This window comes from Lepisosteus oculatus, chromosome 10, assembly GCF_040954835.1.
Source record: "Lepisosteus oculatus isolate fLepOcu1 chromosome 10, fLepOcu1.hap2, whole genome shotgun sequence".
Lineage (NCBI taxonomy): Eukaryota > Metazoa > Chordata > Actinopteri > Semionotiformes > Lepisosteidae > Lepisosteus > Lepisosteus oculatus.
In genome coordinates, this window is record NC_090705.1 from 15,904,519 (window position 1) to 15,928,218 (window position 23,700).

Consider the following 23,700-nt stretch of genomic DNA (forward strand, 5'->3'; position numbering starts at 1 on the left):
GATCACTGGCTCATTTGAATGTCAGAATCTGAAGTAGGGATGTTTTGTATTTCTTAAACATGCTTATCTTAATGACACAGCATGACAAAACAAAACAAACGAGCCTGTTTATCACGTGCAGGTGGATAATGAGCATCTGTAAGTCAAATTCTCTAGCTTGGCATCCCTGTCATTCTAATCAAGCTTGTTTGCATTTGAATTTGGGATTTACAGTATACCCTCACATTTTGTATTTAAGTTCACAATTGCTATTCACAAAGTAGTCATTGAGCCATACAAAGTATCTGATCTTTCCACCTTTTTACAGCTGATAATTGTCTTGTTAATTGGTCTTTTTTTGACTTGATCAAAGAGCACACTTTTCTGCCGTGACTTTTGTGACACAGAGAAAGCTGTATTCTGATATTGCTTTCATCCAGTCTGCTATTATAACTGAGAGTTCCTTCAGCCATGCATTCATCCCCTGTATTATCAAAGAAAAATGCAATTGGATGGCCCATTTTTTTAGATCTACTCTTCATCTCTTTCAGTTGATTCCAAACTGGGAGAAGCAGAAAAATATATATTAATTTTTCTTAGAAAATATTGGAGAAATGTGAGGTTGTCTGCAGTTTCATGTCCTGAAGCCAAAGGTTCCAGTTTCTAATTTCAACAGCAGACACCTAGCAAGTCCTTACTGCGAGTTGCTCTGTTTCATTTCGGTAAGGTAAGGTCAGATAAACTGAGCACAGTTCGGCTTCAAAAGATTGGCCACAGAAGATATCAGGTTGACCTGAAAGTGTAGATTATGGCTCATTAAACAGTCTTGATGACAAGAGTCTTCGAAACTCATTATTTTGTTTCTAAGGCTCAACCTCACAGCCGCTGTTAGTGAGAGAATGAGGAAAAAAAACTACATGTACCAGGTCAAGAGGTCTTATTGTTCTTCTAGTTCCAGAATTCTGAAATTTTACAAGATTACACGGATGTTAACCAGTACTGAATATGTGTTAACCTTATATTCCATGAACTCAGTACCAATGAAACTGTTACATTTTTTATTTTTAAAACCAGTTTGTTGAATGAGTTTTATAAAACTCTGAAGACACTGAATTGCATATAAAGGGTGCATAAAAATGACAACGCTGGACAACGCCAATGTCAAACCCTTTTCCATAGACAACAAACTGGAGGGCTTGGTGTGTTCTTTATAAACGTTATATGTTGTTTTCATGATCCAGTTTCTGGAATATGCCAGCTAACTAACTTAATCATTGTTTATAAGTTGACTATCAGTGTATTTTTGCAGTAAGAGAATCCTATTACAGATGTGTGTCTGAAGAGTGGAAACTCTTTTCAGGCATTACCGCTTAAACTTCTGGAATGTGGCTTGTCAGAAAATTTCTCCGGTGCTCATTTTCTTTCTACGGGGAAAAAAAAAACTTCCCCACAGCATTGTGCAGGACTGGATTGTGTTTCGGTGTCTGTGATTGTTCTCCCTTTAAACGGTATTTTAATCTAAATTAATCTCAGTTACGGCAACTGACTGCAGCAGGCAGATGAGCTGTCTTATCGAAATTAGAAATTTTCTGTGTTTTCTTTATCGGGACTTGAGGAATCAAATACAGCGCAGCATCTACGCCAGCCCTCCCAACACAACAGCGATGCCCCTGCGGACAGACTCTGAAGGTGGAGCCGCTCCAGACTGGACCGGAAGGATGGAGTTCTGCAGCTCCACGATCCACCCCCCTGGCCGCAGGTATCTGGGCAATAGAGAGGGCACGGTGCAAGTCATAAGCAGCTGTTACTCTCCAAAAGTGCTCTCTGGGACTTGAAATCACCTCTCTCCTTTCCCCTGCTTGTTCTTGTAAAACAACAAGGATCTGGCAGAGACCTTTTCTTACGAACATTTGCAAGTTCTTAGGGTTAGCTCTCAGACTGCTTTTTGGTTTTTATTTCTCAATATGAAAGTCTAATGTGGAAGCCGTTCTATAGGAGGGTCTCACTGACCGTTCCATTTCAGAGGATGTATTTTTAATGGCCGTGCTGTCTGCGAGTCCCATGATCGGCTCAGGCCGCAGCACTCGTCTACAGACCACCCTTGTTGCAAACTTTGAGGACCCGGGCAATTTCAGCTGCAAAAGCTACAAATGGCAAATCAAGCTTTTGGCCCCAGACCTTTCCAATCTGGCGTTTAATGTATAATAAAAGTAAGTAAAGTCTAAGATCAAGCCTTGGAGCTCATTAGCTTGGTGTATTACAGGTTTCCGTAGTATGAAGCAGACTGAGAGTACACGACTCCCTTATAGGTGAGGCAGTGTCTTCACAGGCTTAAACCCAGTAATTCTGGGATCTATTTTACAAGTAGGATGACTGGAGCAATTGGGCTTAAAGCACTCTGCTTCAGGACACGACAGCAGTGTCTGCAGTAAGGACTTGAATTCCCAAACCTCTGGTTAGGAATCCTTAGAGTCTTGACCTATGCTCTCCACTGATCCTACAGATTTATGGGTGTGTTAGTAACGGTGATTGAGTGTTACTTTCCGATTGGCTAAAGTGCCGCATGCATGCAAGCTTCTTGAAGAAATTAGAATTTTGACTGTACTTCCTGTGGAAATAAATACATCTCATAAAAAAAGGTACTTTCCAGGTTGCTTTCAAGAGGTCAAGTGACTAGTTATATGAAACAAATCATATTTTATCTGGTCCATGCTGATATTTTACTTTTTCCATGAACCTTGACCCTTCTCACCGCCAGTGTGAATCAGCATCTTTAGACTCTGCACATTTATTTTGGGCCTCTTCTCAAAAGGTGCATATATTTGTGTTTTTCAATGACAGATGGAAAAATACACAGTGAACTAGTGAAATCGAATGGGTAGTGCTAGTAGGAAAGAAGATTAATTATTCTGTAAAAATGTTGGTGTTCTGCTTTTCCTAATGTAAGTATACTTTTTTGTTTGAGGTTTTAGTTTAAAAATTGATCATGCAGAAGGGAGGCATATCCTTTTTTAAAACAGTTGAAAAGTCAACGTACAGTAGCAGCAATATTTTCAACTCTCAACACCCTACGCAGACTGAATTTTATAATTGTGACACTGTTCAGAAAAAAAATACAGATTTCCTTATAAAAGAAGCACACAAGAAATATTGGTAAGTTCAGGAATTCCAGTTAAGAATATTGTTCTCCTTCCCAGCCTTGTACTTATGACAAAAACTCTGCTTGTGGTGGTTTGAACAGTTTTGTGAATTGCAGTCAGCTTTTAGTCCAGTGTTTGTTGTACAGAGTAAATTTGTTGATGTACCTGTACGCCATCTTGAGATTTTCATGGTTGTTGAAAAGAAGGTATTACAGCAGGATTCTGTGGTTTAAAAAAACTAGGCTTGTATACGGTATTTGACATTTATGTGCGGATAAAGACAGTTTGTGTGTGTGAAGAGAATAGCTCCTAAGACGTTCCTTTTACAGGGTGCATTGCTGCAGAGTTTTCAGCGTGAAATGTAAATTCTTTAATCACATTACATATTGGCCGTCTCTTGCATCAAATCCTCCATGAGATAAAAGAGTAAGACCGACACCATATCCCTCCTTGTAGCTCTGAATTGATATTAAAAATACAGTATTATGGAGATTGGCCATTGTCATCTTTCCATGTTTTTTGGACTCCTGTCACATGTTAGTCAAAGGGTTCTGGTTCAATACGTCTGACAAAAGAAAAAGCCATATAAGCCTGTTGCCAAAGAAAACCCAAAGAACTTCTGTGGTGTAGACCTTTTAAGATATTGGAGCAGGGTCAATTAACAACAAAATATATGCCCAAGAAACAAAAGAGGTCTTTACTATGTCCATTCAATCCTTCAAAAAGAAAAAGACTCTACATTTTAGAGAGAGCGATGTATCTCTCCTGATAGATGTGTTTTCTTCCCCAAAGTAAAATAAATTCTGCTGTAAAGCCTTCAGTAGGATATTGTTCCCAGGAGTCTCTCAGCTGGCACTGTGAGAACATTGCTCTAGGGCAATGAATGTGAAGGGAATCCTTTTTTCATAAGCAATCTCCAGTCATATGTTATCAGTCGTTTATTTATATCAAGGGAGTTGAATGTATCCCAATGTGTAATCTTTTGAAAATGTAAAGTTAGAATCCTGACAAATGACTGTAGATACGAAAGGCTGTGTAACCCATTGGGATCCTTTGTAATAGTACATCCGCCTCTTTGTGTTGTGTTTCAGATGTCAGATTAAGTAATCTTCCCATTTTTAACGCTGCTCATCACAAGGTTATGGAATGGAACTTTCTAATGTAGGCATTCTCCTTTGTTGCAGAAGAGAAGTTGCAGAAAGGGAGTAAGATCTTTTGATAAAACTAGCCAACATCCATAGTAAGTTGAGGAAAAGATTTAGGGTTGCATTGGTTTCCTACTTTCCAGTATGACTGTTCATCTCATTTAAGAAAAGGTTTTCAGAGTTCTTCATCTTTCCTTATAAGAATTCATTGTAGAAGCCTTCCCTGACCCAGAATAAGAACAGGGCTAGTTTGAGGTGTTAAGAATAACAAATGAATCTCTTCTGTCAATGCGAGAGTCCTACATCATGAAATATGAACTAAATTCCTTTTGAATCCTGTAGATCATGGTTTCTAGGGGTGAAAATGCTTCATTCATAGGTGCCAATTAGTGGGAGTACCCTTGATGTAAAAAACCTTTTTATTTTGCTTGTGTAGCCAGCAACCCTACTATAGCAGACCAACACGCCCTTGGGAATGAATAGAGGCTCCGGATTCTCAGGATACAGCCAGAGTATTTATTGAGTAGAGCTCTTCTCCCTTTCTCGCTCTGCAGCCCCAGCTTTGTCCGTCTCCTCAGACTTGAGATCTTTGTATCTCAGAATCTGAATCATAACCAACGCGTCAAATTTTAGTACCCCCTCCAAAAAAAGATCATATTGATTAACCTGGAGTTTCCAGCCCTGCTCTTGGAAATCCTGAATAACCTTTGTCTAAGATTTGGAACACAGTGAGTTACTGATCAATTTTGCGAGTAATTTGCTTAATTAAGGGAACTCCTCATATGTCCTTGAGGCCTGAGAGATCTTTTTTTTTTGCAAATTATCTCTAAATTACTTTTTTCATTGAAAAAATCATCTATTGAATGGGTGTTAAGTGTTCCGGACCATTTGAAACTTACAATTTAAAGGTGACCTATATAAATCCTGCTGGGCTGGTGCTGTCCAGGACTAGGGTTCGAGACCCCCCCCATGAGCCATTTATTCAGGCCCCGAAACGCGGTGAAGCGGTACCAAATTCTGTGAGAGCTTAGTTCCTGATCTATCTTATAAATTCATCACCAGCAGCATTCGTTTTTAGAACGAAGGTTTGCTGCGGATAATAATAATAATAATTAATAATTACACTTATATAGCGCTTTTCTGGACACTCCACTCAAAGCACTTTACAGGTAATGGGGACTCCCCTCCCCCACCACCAATGTGCAGCATCCATCTGGATGATGCGACGGCAGCCATAGTGTGCCAGAACGCTCACCACACATCAGCTATCAGTGCGGAGGAGAGCAGGGTAATGTAGCCAATTCATAGATGGGGATTATTAGGAGGCCATGATTGGTAAGGGCCAATGGGAAATTTGGCCAGGACGCCGGGGTTACACCCCTCCTCTTTTCGAGAAACGCCCTGGGATTTTTAATGACCACAGAGAGTCAGGACCTCGGTTTTACGTCTCATCCGAAGGACGGCGCCTTTTTACAGTATAGTGTCCCCGTCACTATACTGGGGCATTAGGACCCACATGGACCGCAGGGTGAGCGCCCCCTGCTGGCCCCACTAACACCTCTTCCAGCAGCAACCTTAGTTTTTCCCAAGAGGTCTCCCATCCAGGTACTGACCAGGCTCACAGGAGCTTAGCTTCAGTGGGTTGCCAGTTGTGAGTTGCAGGGTGATATGGCTGCTGGCAGTCCTCATGCGGATGTGCATGAGGGCAGAGGCACAGCAGTAACTCGTCCCCTAGAAACGCGGGACACATCGTAACGCATCGTTTCGGTGGGGGCTCAGGCTCGGTGGGCTCCTGAGCTCAGAGGAGAACTAAAAACACTCGGCGGGCGCTGTGACGCAGATGAACAGTGACCCGGGAAGCCCCAGCAGGACTCCCAGTCCAGCACCGAGCGCAGCGCTGGAGATCACTATGCGGAGGGAGGGGGACAGGAAGCAGAAGCTGAAATAGGCAAGGCCTTTATTTCCACCCCCCTGGGCCATTTTGTACACGTCGGGCATCTCTGGAGCCCCCTCTTGGCCTCCGTTTGTGCATCTGCAATGATTCCTTCGCGCACAAGTCTGCAGACCTGCAGTCCATATGTAGTAAGGCTTAATGAGTCTCCCCAAATCTTGCTGCTTTTGTCCCGGATCCATTATGTTTCTATTATACTGTACATGGATGCTTACTGTAGAGTCTTGCCTTTAACACCTTTTGAGTCATGGATCCAATGTTGTTATACCCGAGCACAAATTCCACACCAATTAATTGCTGATAAGTGATCTTCAGAGGAGTTTGTCTTCACGCCTGTTTAGCTGCAGGCTGTACAGTACATTCTGTCTGGTAACCCTGAAAACAATTTTGTTCTACACAATCCTGGATTGGTCTATGTCATCCTATTATGTAGGCAGTAGTACTATCTTAACGCAGGCTTTACACAGGACAAGGAAATGTAAAAATGTTTACCAATAGCTGAAATCGTGTCTTTGGACGCTGATGTAAACAGCACAGGCATCTGAAATTGCTGTGTAGGAAATGTGGCATGTGGCATTTACTCATATATCTGTAACAAAGACGCGAGATAAAAACCATACTGAGCCCCACACTCATTATGGTTAACACACCTTCTCTGTGTTTACTGCTGCGAAAATCTGGTCATTCAATTACTGACATTCTTTCCTAGTTTGCTCTTTGTCACTGACTTGTCCCTGTGAAATTTGTTGTTCACATTTACATGTCCTGTTAAAGTTAAAGATCCTGTAATCCTAGGGCTTAAAAAGTCATCGTAATAACATTCAACAGGGCTCGATTTACAGTAGACATGATCTGTGTGTCAAGATGAAAGGTGCATAAGGTTAGGCTTTAAAGGAAAAAATCCAGCCTTTAATTTTATTTGTGATTATCTGCGTCAAACGTCGAGAAATAAGTCGAACTGAAGGAAATGCTGTCTTCCCTTGATGCGGAAGTGGCTATGGAGTGGTGTCCATCTGCTTTAGAGAATCCAGAGCGAAGCAGGCAGGAAGATGGAAGTCTTTACAGTCTCTTAACCTCATAACAAGGAGAAGGCTCTCATTCTCAGTGCTGTCTGTGCTGGCGGGAGCTAGTCCGGTCTCTGGGGGATGTGTGGGGCAGTACCTCAGTCTTGAAGAAAATGAATCCCCCCAGGGCTGCCTGAGTGTGAATGAGATTTTCTTTTTCCCTTCTGGGAAAACTGTATGACAGCAGCTGTGGATGGACCTGGAGGTCACAATGTGTCCTGGGTGACCAGCTCGCGCTTCTGTTCTCCTGTCTATGTGGAAACGTTGTGTGCTTCCGCCTTCCTTTTAAGACTTTTAAAGGAGGCCTGCAATCTGGGATGTTGCTGTTTAGGTTTGAAGAATTATGATCTTGCCAGTGAAGTATGTATGTGATGGAAATAGGATTAGAGAGCACTTCAGTGAATTCCATAACCTGTCACTTGGAAATTCCGAGCCCACATCCCAAGTGCCTGTTGCCATTGAAGGCCCTGTTTCTGAAAGGCATTTTCACGCTGTGCAGGTGATTCATAGCTACTCAAAATGTTTTTCATTTACTAAGAAACTTGCTCGGTTTCATGTATATTTAATCTGGCTGTCTATCTGTCATGTACTTGATATTAAAACATGGGTTACATTCACACAGTTTTGGGTTTGGAGCGATTCAAATTAAAGGATGATCTGCTTCATTTCTCTTAATAACCATCTGTTGAGCCTGTTTCACCTATTATTTTCATTAATCATTTGTGGGGGGAAAAAAAAACTCTTATCTCATTTGAACTATAACAGCAAAGCCTTTCCAGAGCAGGATGAAATTGAGAAAAGTACATTTCTACTGCTCTTGTAGCCAAGAAATTCAGTAATGTGTGGTTTCTGTAAGGAATTACTGATATTTCTGAATACTCTCACTCTTGTTTATTTCACTTGCCTTCAGTAGAGACAATAATTTGTATGCACCTGCAGCCATTATATAAGAAATTCCATATCGCATCAATAAAATCAAATCTAAAAGCTGCAGTGTGTGTATACAGTACATACACACATACATGCCACATCTTTTGATGTGAGCTGACAGAATCTAGTCTCAGACTGTTCTTGTAGAACAAACAGAAAGCAACCAAAACACCATTAAATATTTAACAAAAAAAACCCTGGCAGAAACGGTCTCCATAGACATTCCCAAACTAGCACAGAGCCGCTCACTAAAACATGGTCAGAGTGATAAGGCAGCAAGTAACCATTAAGCAAGACTGGATTTTAAAAAATAGCATTTCTTCATAAGCCCTTAGAAATATTTATTCTTGTCTGAATATTTCAGCTTCATACTGTGACTTGTTTTATCATTGTCACAATGCCCACTGTCTTATAGGAAATATAGTTAATTGCAGTCTTTTTAATGAGGAGTTGGTACAGCTTATCCCTAAAGAAACCATTGGTTTTCAACAGTTGTGGTTCCCAAACAAGTATTTTATTTTGACCAGTTCAGTTAGAGCTTGGGGAAGGATCATCTAGGCTACTCAGTGCCGCTGTGTTTACAGTTTGTTCTCATGTATGGAGAGTTAGATGTAGGAGAGAGACAATTGCATTTTGGAGAATTTTGGCCCTCTGCACAAGATTTTGCAAGCCCCGAGACAGGGGCGTAAAGCGAAGTTGATAACAAACTGCCAGTTTGTGTAATTTATTTGACACTTAGCGCTAAGTGGCTCTGGAGGCGGTGAGCCGACATCCTGCCAGAGGGTCACAGAAAACAAATCTCACCGAGGGGAAAAACCTGGACGAGATCCACCTGCCAGCACGAGATGAGTGAAGCCACTTTCATGCTGCAGGGCCCATCCATCAAAACGAGCTGCAGAACCAATGCTTTTGTACGTCTGCCTAGCTCACTTGTCACATCTTGTGTTCCTCACAGAAAATACAGTGCTACCCAAATTTAGTGCTTGTTCATTTATTACCCAATTATTTAACCACCTGATTCTAAGTACTTGGTTAATTATATTCTACTTACGTGCGAAACGGACAAGGATTTCACTTATCATTTAACATACACTAATTCTTGTTCATTTAGTCTTACTTCATACCATTACGTCTCAGAAAACATTGCATTGTAAGCTCTTGTGGTGATTTAAGAAAAGACCAGTTTTGATTAATCAAGGTATCATGGTAAATATTTGTGTTCTCTGCACTATATATGGAAGACCTATACAATACATATTATCTGCATGCTAAAGGGGTGGTACTTTTAAGTATATAAAGGGTTTTAAACTCTGTCTCATGCTTATGAAAAGGACTAGGGTTTTTTTTGGCAAGTCTCCCCTTGGTTTGCAACCTGAACTCCCGATGATGCTAAGCTCTAATGCTTCACCATTAATGCCTGAATACTGTGTTCTTTTATTCCAAATTTTAATTCCCCCTGTCATTTTGCTCCATTATCATCGGCATATGAAGAGTGAAAGGTCGATGTTTATTGACCACCTAGAAGAGCGAAAGTCAGCTCTCTCATGAAATTATTGACTGTATGTATCGGTTGCTCTGTCACCGTCATGTTGTTTCTATGAGTGCCTCTCATCGTCTCTCATGTTTCTGAACACATTTAATGTCAAATCCTTTCTTCCAGTGCAGTACTCGCGTCAGCTGACAGCGTGCGTTTTATCTGTTGTTTCTACTGTATGGCTCTATCGTACTAAACAAATATTTTGTTAAAAACCTGAATTCTGATACTGAAGACTTACAGACAGTAAATGGCCATTAAAGAGAAAAAAATAAAATAATGTTGATTTGCTTAAGCATGCAGACCTGTAAATTCAATTTTTGGTGGCAGAACATAATCTTTCCGGACATTATAATGGGTATGAGTATTAGATGCAGTCACCTGTTTGCTATCCATCCATCTTCTAACTTCTAACTTATTCCAAACATGGTTGCCTATCCGGGCAAGCAACAGGTGCAAGGCAGGGTACACCATGGAGGGACACCAGTCCGTCATTGGGCAGACAAAGACACAAACACTTACACCTTCACACCAGGCCCAGTTTTCCCAGAAGCCAATTAAACTAACTTTTTGTCTTTGGATTGTGAGAGGAAACTGGAGCACCCGAAAGAAAGCCACACGAACACAACAGAAAAAATACAAACTTCATGCTGATACCACCCCAGGTCCCGAACTGAACCCACTACCCCAATATTGCAAGGCTGCAGCGCTAACTACTGAGCCACCTTGCCACTCAAATATGAAAATTATTTCAGTTTCAGAGCCGTTTCTGAATTGAATTGAATCTGCATGGCTGTCGATCTGTGCACAGTGACTGAAACACCTATTCTCTCTGAAGGGGAATACAGAACATTGCAGTATTTGAATTTCAGCATTGCTAAAGCTGCAGTCCAGGAATCCAATACTGAAAAAACAGACATTTCCAGATGTTTTTTAGGGTTGCCAAAGCACAAACCTAGACGTCTAATAATTCTAGAAATTACTGCTTTTGAGTTTGGGTGTTGAAAGTAGTTTGGAGCCATTTTTGGACCTGCAAGTCAGAATTTTCTGATGTGTGAGGGTTCAAACAGAGAGCGAAAGAGCTCTGCTGTGTCAACATTGTCAGATATTGATTTTTCCTTGCTGTGCAGTGATTCCTACATATTGTCAAACAGCATTTAACAAGAGCCAGGAGAGAAGAGCCCACAACATATTTTCACATTCCTGTCTTCTTTAAATCTGTTATTCCCTTTCATTTTCCTCTGCACTCTCTTCTGCTGGTGTGAGGGTGATGCAGTTTCTAATCGTATTGGTGTGTTAAACACATACTGTACTCCTGAGTAAGAAAAGACAGGAGAGACAACAAACAGGTTGTTTATCTGATTGGCGTGGCTGTGTCGGGGTGCCAGTGTTGCGGGTCAGGGAGAAGTTCATTGTGTTTTCCAGCTGGCAATAATTTATCATATAACACAGAGAGCTCAGTGGTATAACTGTTCAAGAACAAATAAATAAATAAAACTGATTTGCTTAAAGCAAGCTGTTATGTGAGAAATTAGTCATGTCATGATTTAGTGCACTGCATGCTCATTTATTTTTGTGAGTGTTTAACATTTTACAGGATTTTTTTTATACTGTATTATTTATCTTTTCTGCATGTGCGTTTTCTCTGAATCTTGAAGTCATTGACGTACTGTGAAGGCATGCTAAGATCTAAGAAATGGGCAAACCTGAGTTCATCCTAAACTCTTCATGCTGTCATCACATTTCAAAAAAAGTGTTTTCTGTGGAGGGTAACCCTAGTTCACACCACTGATGTGTTGATAATTGATTTTTTGGTACGATTAAGGACTGAATCACATACTTCTTCAGTATAGAATTGCTCTTATGGTTATTAAAATATGCTGGATTCTCTTAGGCATTAAAGATTGCAGTGGAAAATGCTTGGCGGTAATTGTGTGTTGGTCTTTTTTTTTTCTTTGCAAAAGGTCTGATCTGTCCATGTTTGGTCATTCTACTTCAGAAAGTGCTATCTCAGATCTAGATGTCTACATAACAAGCCCCAGTGCATTTAAATGAATAACTTAGATGTCATAATAATGATGACATTATACAGTTTGGGGATATTTAATTTAAAATTCCCAGCTTCTGGTAGGGCTTGGAGTAGCAACTTGACCTTGTCTGCCTGGCTCAGTAGGGCGCTACCTGGTGTCCCCCTCTCTTCCAGGTGTAGCAGCTGCTACAGAATGAGGCCCAGAAAGGTCTGTAGTGAAAGCAATCAGCCTCTGTAAAAGCTGAGACGGGTGGCATGTCTTGAAGGTTTTTAGTGACTCAGCATTTAGCATGGATATATGCTTGACAGCAGAACTGGACAGCTGCGGTTTTGCAGGATACAGTATGTTTTGTCTGTCTCCCTGGTGTTTATGTTTCACACCTAGGCTGCTGCAAACATGTGTATTTTATTTTTAGACAAAAGATGACATTATGGGAACATAATTCAGGTTCCTGTTTTCCTTTGTATATTGGCACCAGATTCGAAGTCCAACAAAATCAACCACCCAGTAATGAGAGGAAATGTAACCTTATCTGTAATCTTAATGCAGCATGTTTTTGTCTTTTTTATGCTTTCAAACATAGGACCTTACTTTGTGAGAAGAGACCCTCAGATGTAAAGGTGGTCAACGTTTGATTCAGTTTACCAAAAACCGTGCCTAAAACACCTACGTTCAAAAATTACCCAAATGACTCCTAATTAGGCGGAGACCTACTTTATAAAGTAACAGTTTAAAATATTTCAAATGCATCTGCAGTGTATCTGCTTTTAAACTCAAGTAATTATTTCTTTTGTAACCTGGTGCTGAAGTGGCATAGAAAATAAGCATGTTTTGTGCATTTGACAATTTAGGATTAAAAATACGACTGAGATTGGGTTAAATTGATCATTTTCTTTGGAATTAAACCCAAAATACAGGAGATTTTAGCATGAAGAGCGAGTCCTTTCAAACGTTTGATTTTTGACCATTTTGAACAGGGGCGCACAACAAGACCGCAAAATTGGGACCAAAATTTTTTTCTTGATAAAACAACAAAGAAATGCCATTCCTGCTTTTCAAATACATCCTAAAACACAATGAATGTGTCGCGAAATGTCTCGGTGGTTTTGAAACCGAAACCCTAACCATAACCCTAGCTCGGGCTCTTCTAGAACATACAGGTATTCCAAAAACCGTTCCCAAAACTCTCGCGTTCAAAAGTCGCCCAAATGACTCCAAATTGGGCAGAGATATACCATATAAAGCAGCGATTTTCCTTTTTAAGAGAGCCTTCAATGCGGTGTAACTAGGCGATGCCTCTTTAAAATGTAGCCGCCTCGTGAGATACCGACTGCTCAGAACTAAAGCAGTGCTTCACAAATGAAGAGATCATTGCTAAAGAAAACCATTTTAATTTCGATGTGCGTACCTGCAGTATTTCACTACTGCAAAGCCCTGCAGATTTGAGAGTTGTGAGACAGGCGTACTCAGAACCAGTCCAACTACACAAGATGAAAATTCTGCTCCGTATAACTAATGCTGTAATGGCAGCGTGTTCAGATTTTCAGTTTCAGGACTAAAAGGCCTTTTGCAATGGAAAGCTGTTTACTAGAGAGTCAGTTTTGCACTTAACCCTCACATTACCTTAGTAAGAAGCAGGAGAGAAGGTTTGATTTAAATGTTTTTTTCCTTCTATCTTCTGAAGGAAAATTGACTTCAGAAGAATAAAATGTGTATGTGAATGTGCATTGCAGATCAGCCAGCAGTAACCCTAAGACCATGGAGGTCTGTTCAGAGGGTTTTTGGATACTTTTACAGGAGAAATTGAAGGGACCTGTTTGGTCTTGACTGTCACATTAGCACAAGTTACTGTAGATATCCGTCAGTTCTTTGTGTGCCACAGCAGAGAGTGGTTTGTACTGAATGCGTTTTCGAGTCTAGTTAGTAACCAGGAGGAGTGTCTCGATGTGAGGGTAACAGGTTCTGTTAAAATATAAAGTGGTTGTGCTGTGAGACTCATTTGCCTAGCTCTGGTAATAAATAAACATTGCAGAATGCTTCTGTTGAACATCAAATAGAGCTTTGAAAAAAATTGATTGTGCAAATCCGGTGGCTAGCATCACACCATGACCCTGCAGTTAGCCTGAAAATCTGCTCTGCACATAAGTCTTTTGTGTTCTGACTGTTAAGATATTCCTGCTCTCCATCAAGCATGAGAAAGAGAGAGAAAAACATAATCTGAACAACACACAGTCAGTGATCTGCAGGGCTGAATGTCATTCTGGATAAAAAAACAAACTACTGTTTAATGATGACAGTTTGAATTAGTTTTGTTTTGTATGTCTTTGCAATCCGATTTCCTTCTTCTGATCCTGAAACCTCAATTATGCAGTGAGGCCCTGAATATTGTGTGCAGTCAAATATAAATATGCACTGTGAGCCTGATGAAAATACTGACTGTTGTTCATTAAATCCTTTGGAAGAAAGATTTAAAGCTACAAGGGTGTATCATAGCTTGCTTTCTCTTTTCATTGAAGTTTGAAACAACAGTGTTTGATCTGTTTCTTTCAGAAATGTAAAAACCTAAAGAGCTTCACTGACTCCTAAGGTGGTCCTAGGTTTATTAACTGTATAGCACATGAGGAAAAAAATCAATGCATTACTGAACCACTGACTGAATTTCAACTACCACAGCTCTTTAAAGTTCTGAGTGTATCAGCTGTCAAGATGATCTGCTATGGATCGATACTATAAAATGTAAGTTAGTGCCTTCACTTTGGTGTCTTATAAGCGAATAAACAAAACAGCTGCTAAATAGCCCATGAAGTCTCTGAAAATGTTTATAGAGAGCGGGTCTTTTTTCACCCACTAGAAATTCCTCTCCTTATTTTCAGAACACTTTGTTTAGCTTTGTTTAGTTTGTCTGCGTATGGTTTAATGCTGCTGTAAGAAAGAGATAAACATTTTGCGGTGGAGAGCTTTCCAAAGTCAATTGTAACCAAAAATCCATTTGGGTGGACATAAAGGACCCCCATCCACATGAAGAACGGGCGGCAGGGTGACCTTACTGCACTGCTGCGTGACAGCAGCTTCCACAGCACGATGCTCAAGGGAAAAGAACTATGGGTGCAAAAAAGAGCCTCATTGACTTGTACTCGTTCCCTTTATCTTTATTCAGCTGGACCTTTTTAGTGCTGTAGCAGTTCGCCAGCCAACGGCAGCAATACCTGAAACAGGAACACCTTTTTAACATCTCTCGCTGTTTCTCATCATTTCTCTCTTTATCTTTGGCATTTTTGCCGGTGGCTCACTGCAGTACTGCCTGTGTTAAACGCAGTAGGAAACCTTTGTAAGGAGACTTAAGAGACTACCTATAATATAAGTTTTTATCTTGGATTAAATCAGATTTGATTTCTTTCTTTCCGTGAGAGGTATGGTATGGTTCGGTTGTATCTGTCAGTCACGTCGGTCACTCATCCCCTCGCTGAGCGAAATGAAGATGCGAAATGAAATGCCGGAACGTGGCTCACACAAACAAACGTGCTGAAGTTGGAGATCTGACTCTGACACAGCAGAAGGTCTGCTTGAGTTCATGGCCCTCCTGCTTTCAGACAAAAGTAGCCTCTTATTTAGTGCCCAAGTATAGCATGCTGTGAGCACCTACAGCTCCCTGCACCTAGCTGTCTCCAGCACCGCTTGCCGACTGTATTAGGATCCCATGGCTCATTAGCACTGCTGCTTTTTCAAAGTGAGTTTTTATGGAGATATTTTGCTGCTTTCTGGAGCGCGGGCGGCGGCACATTATTAAATCCAACAAGTGTGTCTTTCAGCTTGCCGACTCCTACGTCCAAAGCCATCATGTGGTAACAAATTGAACGTTTATCAGCACTGAAATCAAAACAATCAAAACCTTTTGAACCCGTTTCTGTAATCATCCTACAAGGTACAGTGTGCTGTGCAGTGATTAGAACACGTGCCTCATAGACCGGATAATGGCCAGAGCATGCCACTCAGTTCTCATTTCTGTCAAGAGTGCCGGCACTGTAATTCCAGGACTTACTGGAATTAAGCATTATATAGCGATGTGTCGAAGAGTAATGAGTTATTTTGTGACGTCATTCTATTCTAGATCTATTAGATTCTAATCTAGAACTATTCTAGATCTTATCAATTAAAGTTATAGTGATGGGGAGTGGCAGTCTTATCCGAATGGCCTTCTCACTTTTCATCTTCTTCAGTTTTGAGGTAGAATCTAGTTGCTAATGCTGTTTGATTGACTCATAGTTCTCATTGAACTGTAGCCAACAGCTCCATTATAATATATTTGTCCCAACTGTCCCGCACGCTTGGATTTGCTGCTCTTCAGTGATTCCTAGCACAATTCCTAGACTCCATAAAAAACAATATTTTCTGAATTGTTCATTAACAGACACTCATTTCTGTGGACTGGGGTGTAAAGCTGTTAAGTGGGGGCAGGCAAAATGATCTATGAGAGCCTCCTTTAAAGAGTAAGCTGCTTTAAAAACCATGAGTTTCACACCTGGAATTTTCATACAGGGAAGTGTTGGAATTGAGATGAATTTCCACATTCAGCATTAATCTTTTTTCATTACTGGTCGTCTGTTTGGTGATTTTGTTTTCTTTGAAGACACCTTTCAGAAGTAATTAAAAGAAAAAATGCAGTCAAAAATTAGTTTTGAAATTTAATAGAGTTACAGTCTATCTATAAATTTGAGTTTTTGTTTTGGATTAAACCAGACTAATATTTCTGTGAAAGGTATGGTTCAGTTTTATCAGTCAAATTGGCCACTCGTCCCCTTGCTGAGCTGTATGAAGATGTGTAAAAAATACTCTTGATCTTTATTACTCTGGTTCTTCACCACCTTTTCTAGAACTAATAATGTAAATAGGGAGATGTTTGCATTTTAGAAGCAAAGGGGTAACGTGGACATACAATTAGGATACTAAAATCCATGCTCTGACCTTTGCATTGAAAAACATTGCTCTATAAAGAACAGTTTACTCCTCACTGATCTGGGCTTGTGAAATTAAACTCATTAGTTGCTCCAGCTAGCTAACAACCGTTTACTTTTAAACAGCTGTCAGACACAATTTTTTGCTTTTGAAGTACAGCAGAGCGCACATCTTAATCGTCTTTTGCTCATCTTAACTTCAGATTTAAAAATAAAAAACATCATTTTCATGCGTGCAGCACAAACAGAGTTATTGCATTTGTGTCATAGTCAATTTTAGCTGTCGTAGTCCATGTAATCACACAGCGTTCATATCATCAGAATTGCAAACAGGGGAAATGACACATGGTTGTTTACGTTAGGAGCTGTATTCAAGCCAAATACTTGGGCACAAAGGCAAAAAAAAAAAAGAGTCATTTGTACCATTTCCGTCAGATGATGAATTCTGGGTCCTCAGGGCTCTCCTGCACTGAATTTAATTACACACACTGTGTTCTGCGTATAGCCTGAACAAAGGTGTTCACCCAGGTGGACACGTTTGACCTCCTTTGCTCTCTGTGGTGGCTGTTCTGTTCTCGGCTTCCTGTCCAAAAACCTAGATTTCCTAAAGATTTGTAATGTCAGCTGGAAAGTGCGTGAGTATTCTGTACGATGCTCTGGTATTAAATGTCTTTTAAATGCAATGAAAATGCTGACACATGTAGCACAGCAGTTATTGTACCATACATACTATGCTGTAGATATTTGATTAAGCTATAACATTTGCTGTTATCCAACTGGATTAAGTTGCCACAAATGTTCCTTCAAAAATATTTAGAATGTTAATATCTGGATAAAACCAAGGAGATTCCCATTTTCACAAAATTGGAGGCCAGCCATCCCAAGGTCTCCATCAGGGAAACGTGTGACAGATTTTCACAAAGTTGTCAAGGTCTCCACTTCCCAGTGACAACCAGTGCTTTGTGATTTTTCCTGCCACTGTAGCTACAGATATTAACTGTTGGCTGTATTTTCAGACATGGTTGGTTATATAGTCAACATGTAGGGCGTTGCCTATACAATGCCAGGGCGTTTCTCGAAAAGAGCAGGGGTGTAACCCTGGCGTCCTGGCTAAATTTCCCTTTGGGCTTTACCAGATGGCCTCCTAATAATCCCCATCTCTGAACTGGCTTCATTACTCTGTTCTCCTCCCCACTGATAGCTGATGTGTGGTGAATGTTCTGGCGCATTATGGCTGCCGTCGCATCATCCAGTTGGAGCTGCACATTGGTGGTGGTGGAGGGGAGTCCCCATTACCTGTAAAGCACTTTGAGTGGAGTATCCAGAAAAGCGTTATATAAGTGTAAGCAATTCATATTATTATTATTATTATTATTATTATTATTATTATTATGTACAGATTGTCCTGCTGTACTAGACGCAAGACTACCTAAAAATATTTATAAACTAGAAGCGTTCTGCAAGGAAGAGTTGGGAAAAATCAAGCAAGGAATAGAAAGACTGTTAGCTGGCTACAAGAAACGTTTGGAGGCAGTGATTTCTGCCAACGGGGGTGTTACTCAAACTTTTGCACATGCCACATTTACTGTTTTATTTTTTCAATCTGTTAAACTCCGCAAATAAATAGTAACTGTGCATTAAAATTTGCAGAAATATGTCAAGTTTAAGTTTGTTCGCTGCAAAGGTTGTGTTAACTTCTTTTCACTTAGAAAATCAACAAAACATGTAATGTGGCCAGGAGTGCCCAAACCTTTGCATACAGCTTTATATTTAATCAGAAGTTTGTGTCAAGGGGAAACTGTGCAATATGAACGGGGACTTATTGTTGGGCAAAAAATACAAATTTGAAGACAGTCAATTATTACATCGGAAATGGAGTTCAAGTGACTTCCATCCATCATGTGCGGTGCACCCATGAGACGTAAAGTATATAAAACTGCTGGGAATCTGGTTCTTTATAGTGTTTCTGTAACAACGTTATTATAGCTTCTGAACTGAAATTAAGCTTATCCTCATAACGATTCCAGCACAGATTGAATCTGTGTGGCCTGTATGCTCATCCACAAAGAAATCTGGGCACTGAAGGGTTTTCAACCAGTTGTTTCACTTGAGTACATTTCACTTACATGAAACCTGCTGCCAGCTCTCCTGAGGGAATTTCTGAGAGTTTTTCGCCTGGAGATTTGAAAGGGTAAAATATCAATTTGTAACGTAGACTGCAGACAGTCTCTTCAAATTTCGAATAACGCTAATTATGACATTTTTGGTTGCTTGGCTTCCAGTGCTGAAGGATAAGTCAGTGGGATTTATTAACTAATTACCCAGAATTTCTAAACTGTGCTTATTGATCCTTAACTTTTAATCCTCCCTCTTTGCTATTACAGTTCTCTTTGGAGTCCTTACTGATACCAAACTTGATAATACATACAGTGGGTTGGCGTTTGTAACAACATGTACATATAACAGCGTACAGCTACTGCAAGCATATTCTTATTAAGGAACAAGTAATAGGTTTATTCCATCCTGAAAAGAGAAGAAAGAAAACAACATTTCGGCCGTGAAGCCTTTCTTCAGGTGTGAGCAGAAGGCTCCACGGCCGAAACGTTGTGTTTTCTTTCTTCTCTTTTCAGGATGGAATAAACCTATTACTTGTTCCTTTGCAGCCTACTCATGCTGACGCAGCTACCCACCTGATCTACTAATTCTTATTTATGCGCTTAGCAGAGGACATGCTAACACTGGAATACAGCAGAACTGAGTCCAGGACCATTGTGGTATAGTTGCCTTGTGAGGGGGAGCAGGCTGCAGCAGTCCTATCTGGAAGGTTGTGGATGAACTTCAGTTGTCTGCTTGAGAAAGGGCTGTCTTCTACTCCTTTACCTCCATTGCTCCAGTTCACCAAGACAGAATTGTTGGGGGTACTCCAGTTGGTTGGTGTCCATGTGGGAGCTGAAAACTTCAAACCACTTCAGACCTCAGGATACACATTCTTTATACACTATGTGGGTCATACTGTATGTTGCCTGCTTACTGCGGGTGCTTTCCTTTCACTGTATGTGGAGGTTAATGTCCGTGGAAGATTCAGCAGTGAATGAAAAGACAAGGAGAGTGAATGGGGTCCTCCCATAAAAATTGAAATGCAAATGTGTGTGTCGCAAATATCCACGGAGGATCTATTGGGTGGTGGAGATCTGCCATGTCCAGGAGCGGGTAGCATAATCCTCCAGATCTCCTGTTTCTGTAACATTTCTAACCCTCTCCTGTGTGCCCATGGTAGTGTAGTTCCGTTGGCTTTAAAACATTCCAGACAATGGTGGCTGAGATCAGGTAGTGCCTGAAACATGCCTTCTTGTTCTTTCTTCTTTTTGAAAAAACATTAATAATGTGTTCACCAGATCTCCTAGAGCCTGCCATTCTGCTTAAGCCTCCTGTATGTCAGGACTCCTACCTCTGTGGCCACCTTAATTTTCACAGAGGCCTTGAGTGAATTATTGATTGCATTAGGCTTCATGTATGATAAATCAGTTTGTGTCTCCTCTAGATGTTTAAAGCATAACTTACGCTGTCACAGGGTCCGCAGAACAGCGGCGCTCAATTTATCTTGTAGTCCGTAATAATAATCAATAAATCATAAAAACGATGGATTGAGAGGTACAGACATTGAATCGCATAAATGCTTTCCCCCTGAAAATAGTCATAATGCTAACTCTTCACATTTCCATCCAGGATATAAATTACTTGGAGAGGTGAACATTCTTCAAAACTCTGAATTTAAAAAACATATCCAGCATTCTGCAAATAGCATTCCTGCTCTTGGAGCTTTTTAAAGTCATATTACCTAACTGATTTACTGAAAGCAAGCAGATTTATATTGTAATCATTCCTGGGGGCCATCAATACAATCTTAATATGTTATACATTGCATATTTTAACAATTAATCAATAGCTGCAATAATCCGTTCAATGAAGAGATCCTCATCTCAGTTTAAGAAGTCATGTGCTTAATTGATCGCAGTGGACTTCTGAAATGGGTGGTTTTTCTCCAGGACGTTGGACCCTGTAGTGGGTGAGTCCTGTCAGGTGTCAGTAGGATGATGGGTCTTGCAGTACACACCAAATGTGTTCTGTAAGGTGGAGTGGTTTTCTAAAAGGCTGGTGTATGAACCATCAGATCTCTGCCGAGAGGCTGCAGATTATGTAATTCTGTCTCATTTTTTTATGGGGTGAGCTTCAAAGATTTTGAGCAGATCCTCATTCAGATGCATAGCTTTGGACTTTCAGAGGTTACTAGCTTCAGCTCAAGTAGGTACTGTTCTTCTGTTTTTATGTGGTCTGTTTCATAAGTGATTCTGCAAGCACCTTAGCGAGGATTCTCAAAATCCAGACTCAAAAGCTATTTTTAAAATCGTTTCTTTCAATACGTAGTACACATGAAATGAGGTGAAACCAAGGTACTTGTGTCACCTGTTCACCATGGACCAAGGAAATAATGAGGTACACGCCCAAACTGGACAATGGGTGTCATCTGCTGGCCAGTGTGCCAACATCACTAGGGTTCTGCGCAGAGAGCTTGCGGTGGTGACCATGGAGGGGCCCCATTATGGGGCTCTGTTGCTTATAGCCTGAAATATATTATGGAGCTTGATACTTTCTTTGGAGATCTGCTTTCACATTCAAGCATGATATTTCTATGTGAAAATTTAATATCTTTTAAGTTGTATATACTTCATATATACAGCTCCGCCTCTGGGGAAGTGCAGTGACTTTTCTCTATTTTTGTCTACTGCTTAGCATTTTAATTGGAACGTGTACCCATCTGCTTTATGAAATAACCCTTACAGATGTAATTTCAGTATTAAAAATAGTGTTGTTATGCTCTGCAATGCATTATCCGTCTGAAAATTTAATTAAAGCCTTTTCATTTATCACATATGTGATAGTTCAAGGTGTGCCAGCAGGCTGTAGCAAGGCAGGAATAATAACGGTGTTTGGGATCAGTGACAGTAACCAGCAGTTTCCAACTGGGCAGCAGAATACAAACACTTTTCAAGTGCAAGAAAGTGTTTAGCTGTTGGGACTTGCATGCTGTGTGATAGTGGAAGTGAATTTGGAGGTTTCAGGCAAAATTCTCTGTGGACATCAGCCCACGTCCCATAAGAGAGCTTTGTAATTTGCCAGGTTTTCACAGCTAATAATGTGGTACCAAATAAGTACTGCTTGAATTTCTCACTACCTGTAACACACCAGTTGTGTGGAAATGGATCTGTCCAGACGGGCGTGGAACAGGAGAGGTGAGTCAGTGGTACTAAAAACTAAGATGAAACCTGATTGATTATTTTTTTGTAAAATGTACATTCCTCACGTAAGAAGATAAGAATGTTTGTAAACAAAAAGGAGGTCATTTGGCCCATCTAGCAGTTTGGTAGATAGCAGATGAAATCCAAGGATCTCATCCAGCTGTTTCTTGAAGGAAGCCAGAGTCATGGCTCCAACAACATGGTTGGCTGGCTTGTTCCAAACTCCCACAGCCCCTTGGGTAATGACGTACCCCCTGATCTTGGATTTAAAGGGGAAGTGCAGCGCTATTTTTGTATTTCAGGGTTAGAAAGAATCACCATTGATGAGCGCGTTTCAAACCACAATGACAATAAAACATACACAGTAACTTGCAACACATCTAATTTACATCACAAAAAAAGACTAAATTTCCAGGTGTGCGCCGCGCCATATTACTGTCATTGTCTGTGATTGAGAATAAGGCAACAAACCTTCCAGTCCTTTCTGTGGCCCTTTGACATTGTTAACAAGCAGGCTTGTGAATACATCTCTTTTAATCCAATAGAAATGTTGCTCTCAACTTTGAGATGGCTTGCTGAGAAATTACTTCCTTGTTAATTCTGCGTGAAAATCATGTTGGATCATGATGTAGCACAACCTGTATTTATTCTCTCACACATCATATTACATTAGTCATTACAGTGAGCAAGAAGGGCCCAATTCTTGCGAACTCTCGCTCTTGACCGTGCTGAGACCAACAGTTTGCGACAATATGGCAACCATACAGTACGATTTAGCACATACAGTAGTACTAGTTCATGATTTTGTGCTTTATTCAGAATTTGTAAAATTTTGCGATACCTTCAATTAATTTATTTTGTTACTGAGATTTGATAACCAGTCTGAGAAATTGGGACTGTAGTTCCCCTTTAAATGACTTAAACATAGTTTCCTTGAGCTCTTGGCTCTCATTAGAAAGAAGATTCTGTTAGTAAACACTGCCAGAGTCATAAAATGAAACCAACCCACCTGTAGACAGCTGCTGTAGAAGCAAACAGTAAAAACCAGAAGAGGTTGTTTTGTTATCTCTTTATATAACATAGAACAGTAACTATGAGAAGGGGGGATCAAGGACAACAAGATACAGTATTGGCAGAAAGGTGTTTTGACATTAATATTAATTAAATTAAATAGTAAATGTGAGATTCCTATTCATATTATTTGTAAAATTCTAGCTAGATATATCACTAAAGTTGTTTCATAAAAACCTGTGACAGTGTCTTTTTTTAAGAGTTACAAAGTCATTTCTTATCATTGTTATTATTATTTCCAAAGCTGCTGCATTGGTATTTAGCTGTCAAATCTGCTCTGTAGGTACATCCCAGAGCTGTGTGAACTGTTCTCTGTGGTGTCAGTATTTTTTTCTCTTGCATATGAATTGGCTTGGATTCATTATTCAGCTACAGTTTGACGATGCTAATAACAGAGTTTAAAAAAAAAAAGATTTCGGTCCGACAGCTCAGAGCATCGAACTGGATATATCTATAGAAAATAAATAGGTGAAAGTAGAGACTGTGAACAGCAGCAGTTTATTCCTGTCTTTTCAATCTTTTCAGCCATAAGAAGGATTCAGTAGGATCCCTGACCGAAAATACAGTACAGTTGAGTGATGCTGCAGTGTTCTGCTTATTATTGTAG

At 40.3% G+C, this 23,700-nt stretch overlaps 1 protein-coding gene across 4 annotated transcripts in view; it reads left to right on the forward strand.

Moving 5' to 3' along the window:
- Positions 1 to 23,700, forward strand: part of ctdp1 (CTD (carboxy-terminal domain, RNA polymerase II, polypeptide A) phosphatase, subunit 1) — a 129,711-nt gene that overhangs the window by 100,367 nt on the left and 5,644 nt on the right. For 2 of the 4 annotated variants that reach the window (XM_069194952.1, XM_069194953.1), the window contains exon 13: positions 1,562 to 1,738. The exons of 1 other annotated variant lie outside the window; for it this stretch is intronic. In XM_069194952.1, coding sequence (XP_069051053.1) covers positions 1,562 to 1,738 — 177 coding nt within the window. The remainder of the gene's footprint in view (positions 1 to 1,561; positions 1,739 to 23,700) is intronic. One more of the 4 variants, XM_069194954.1, reaches the window with a different exon arrangement.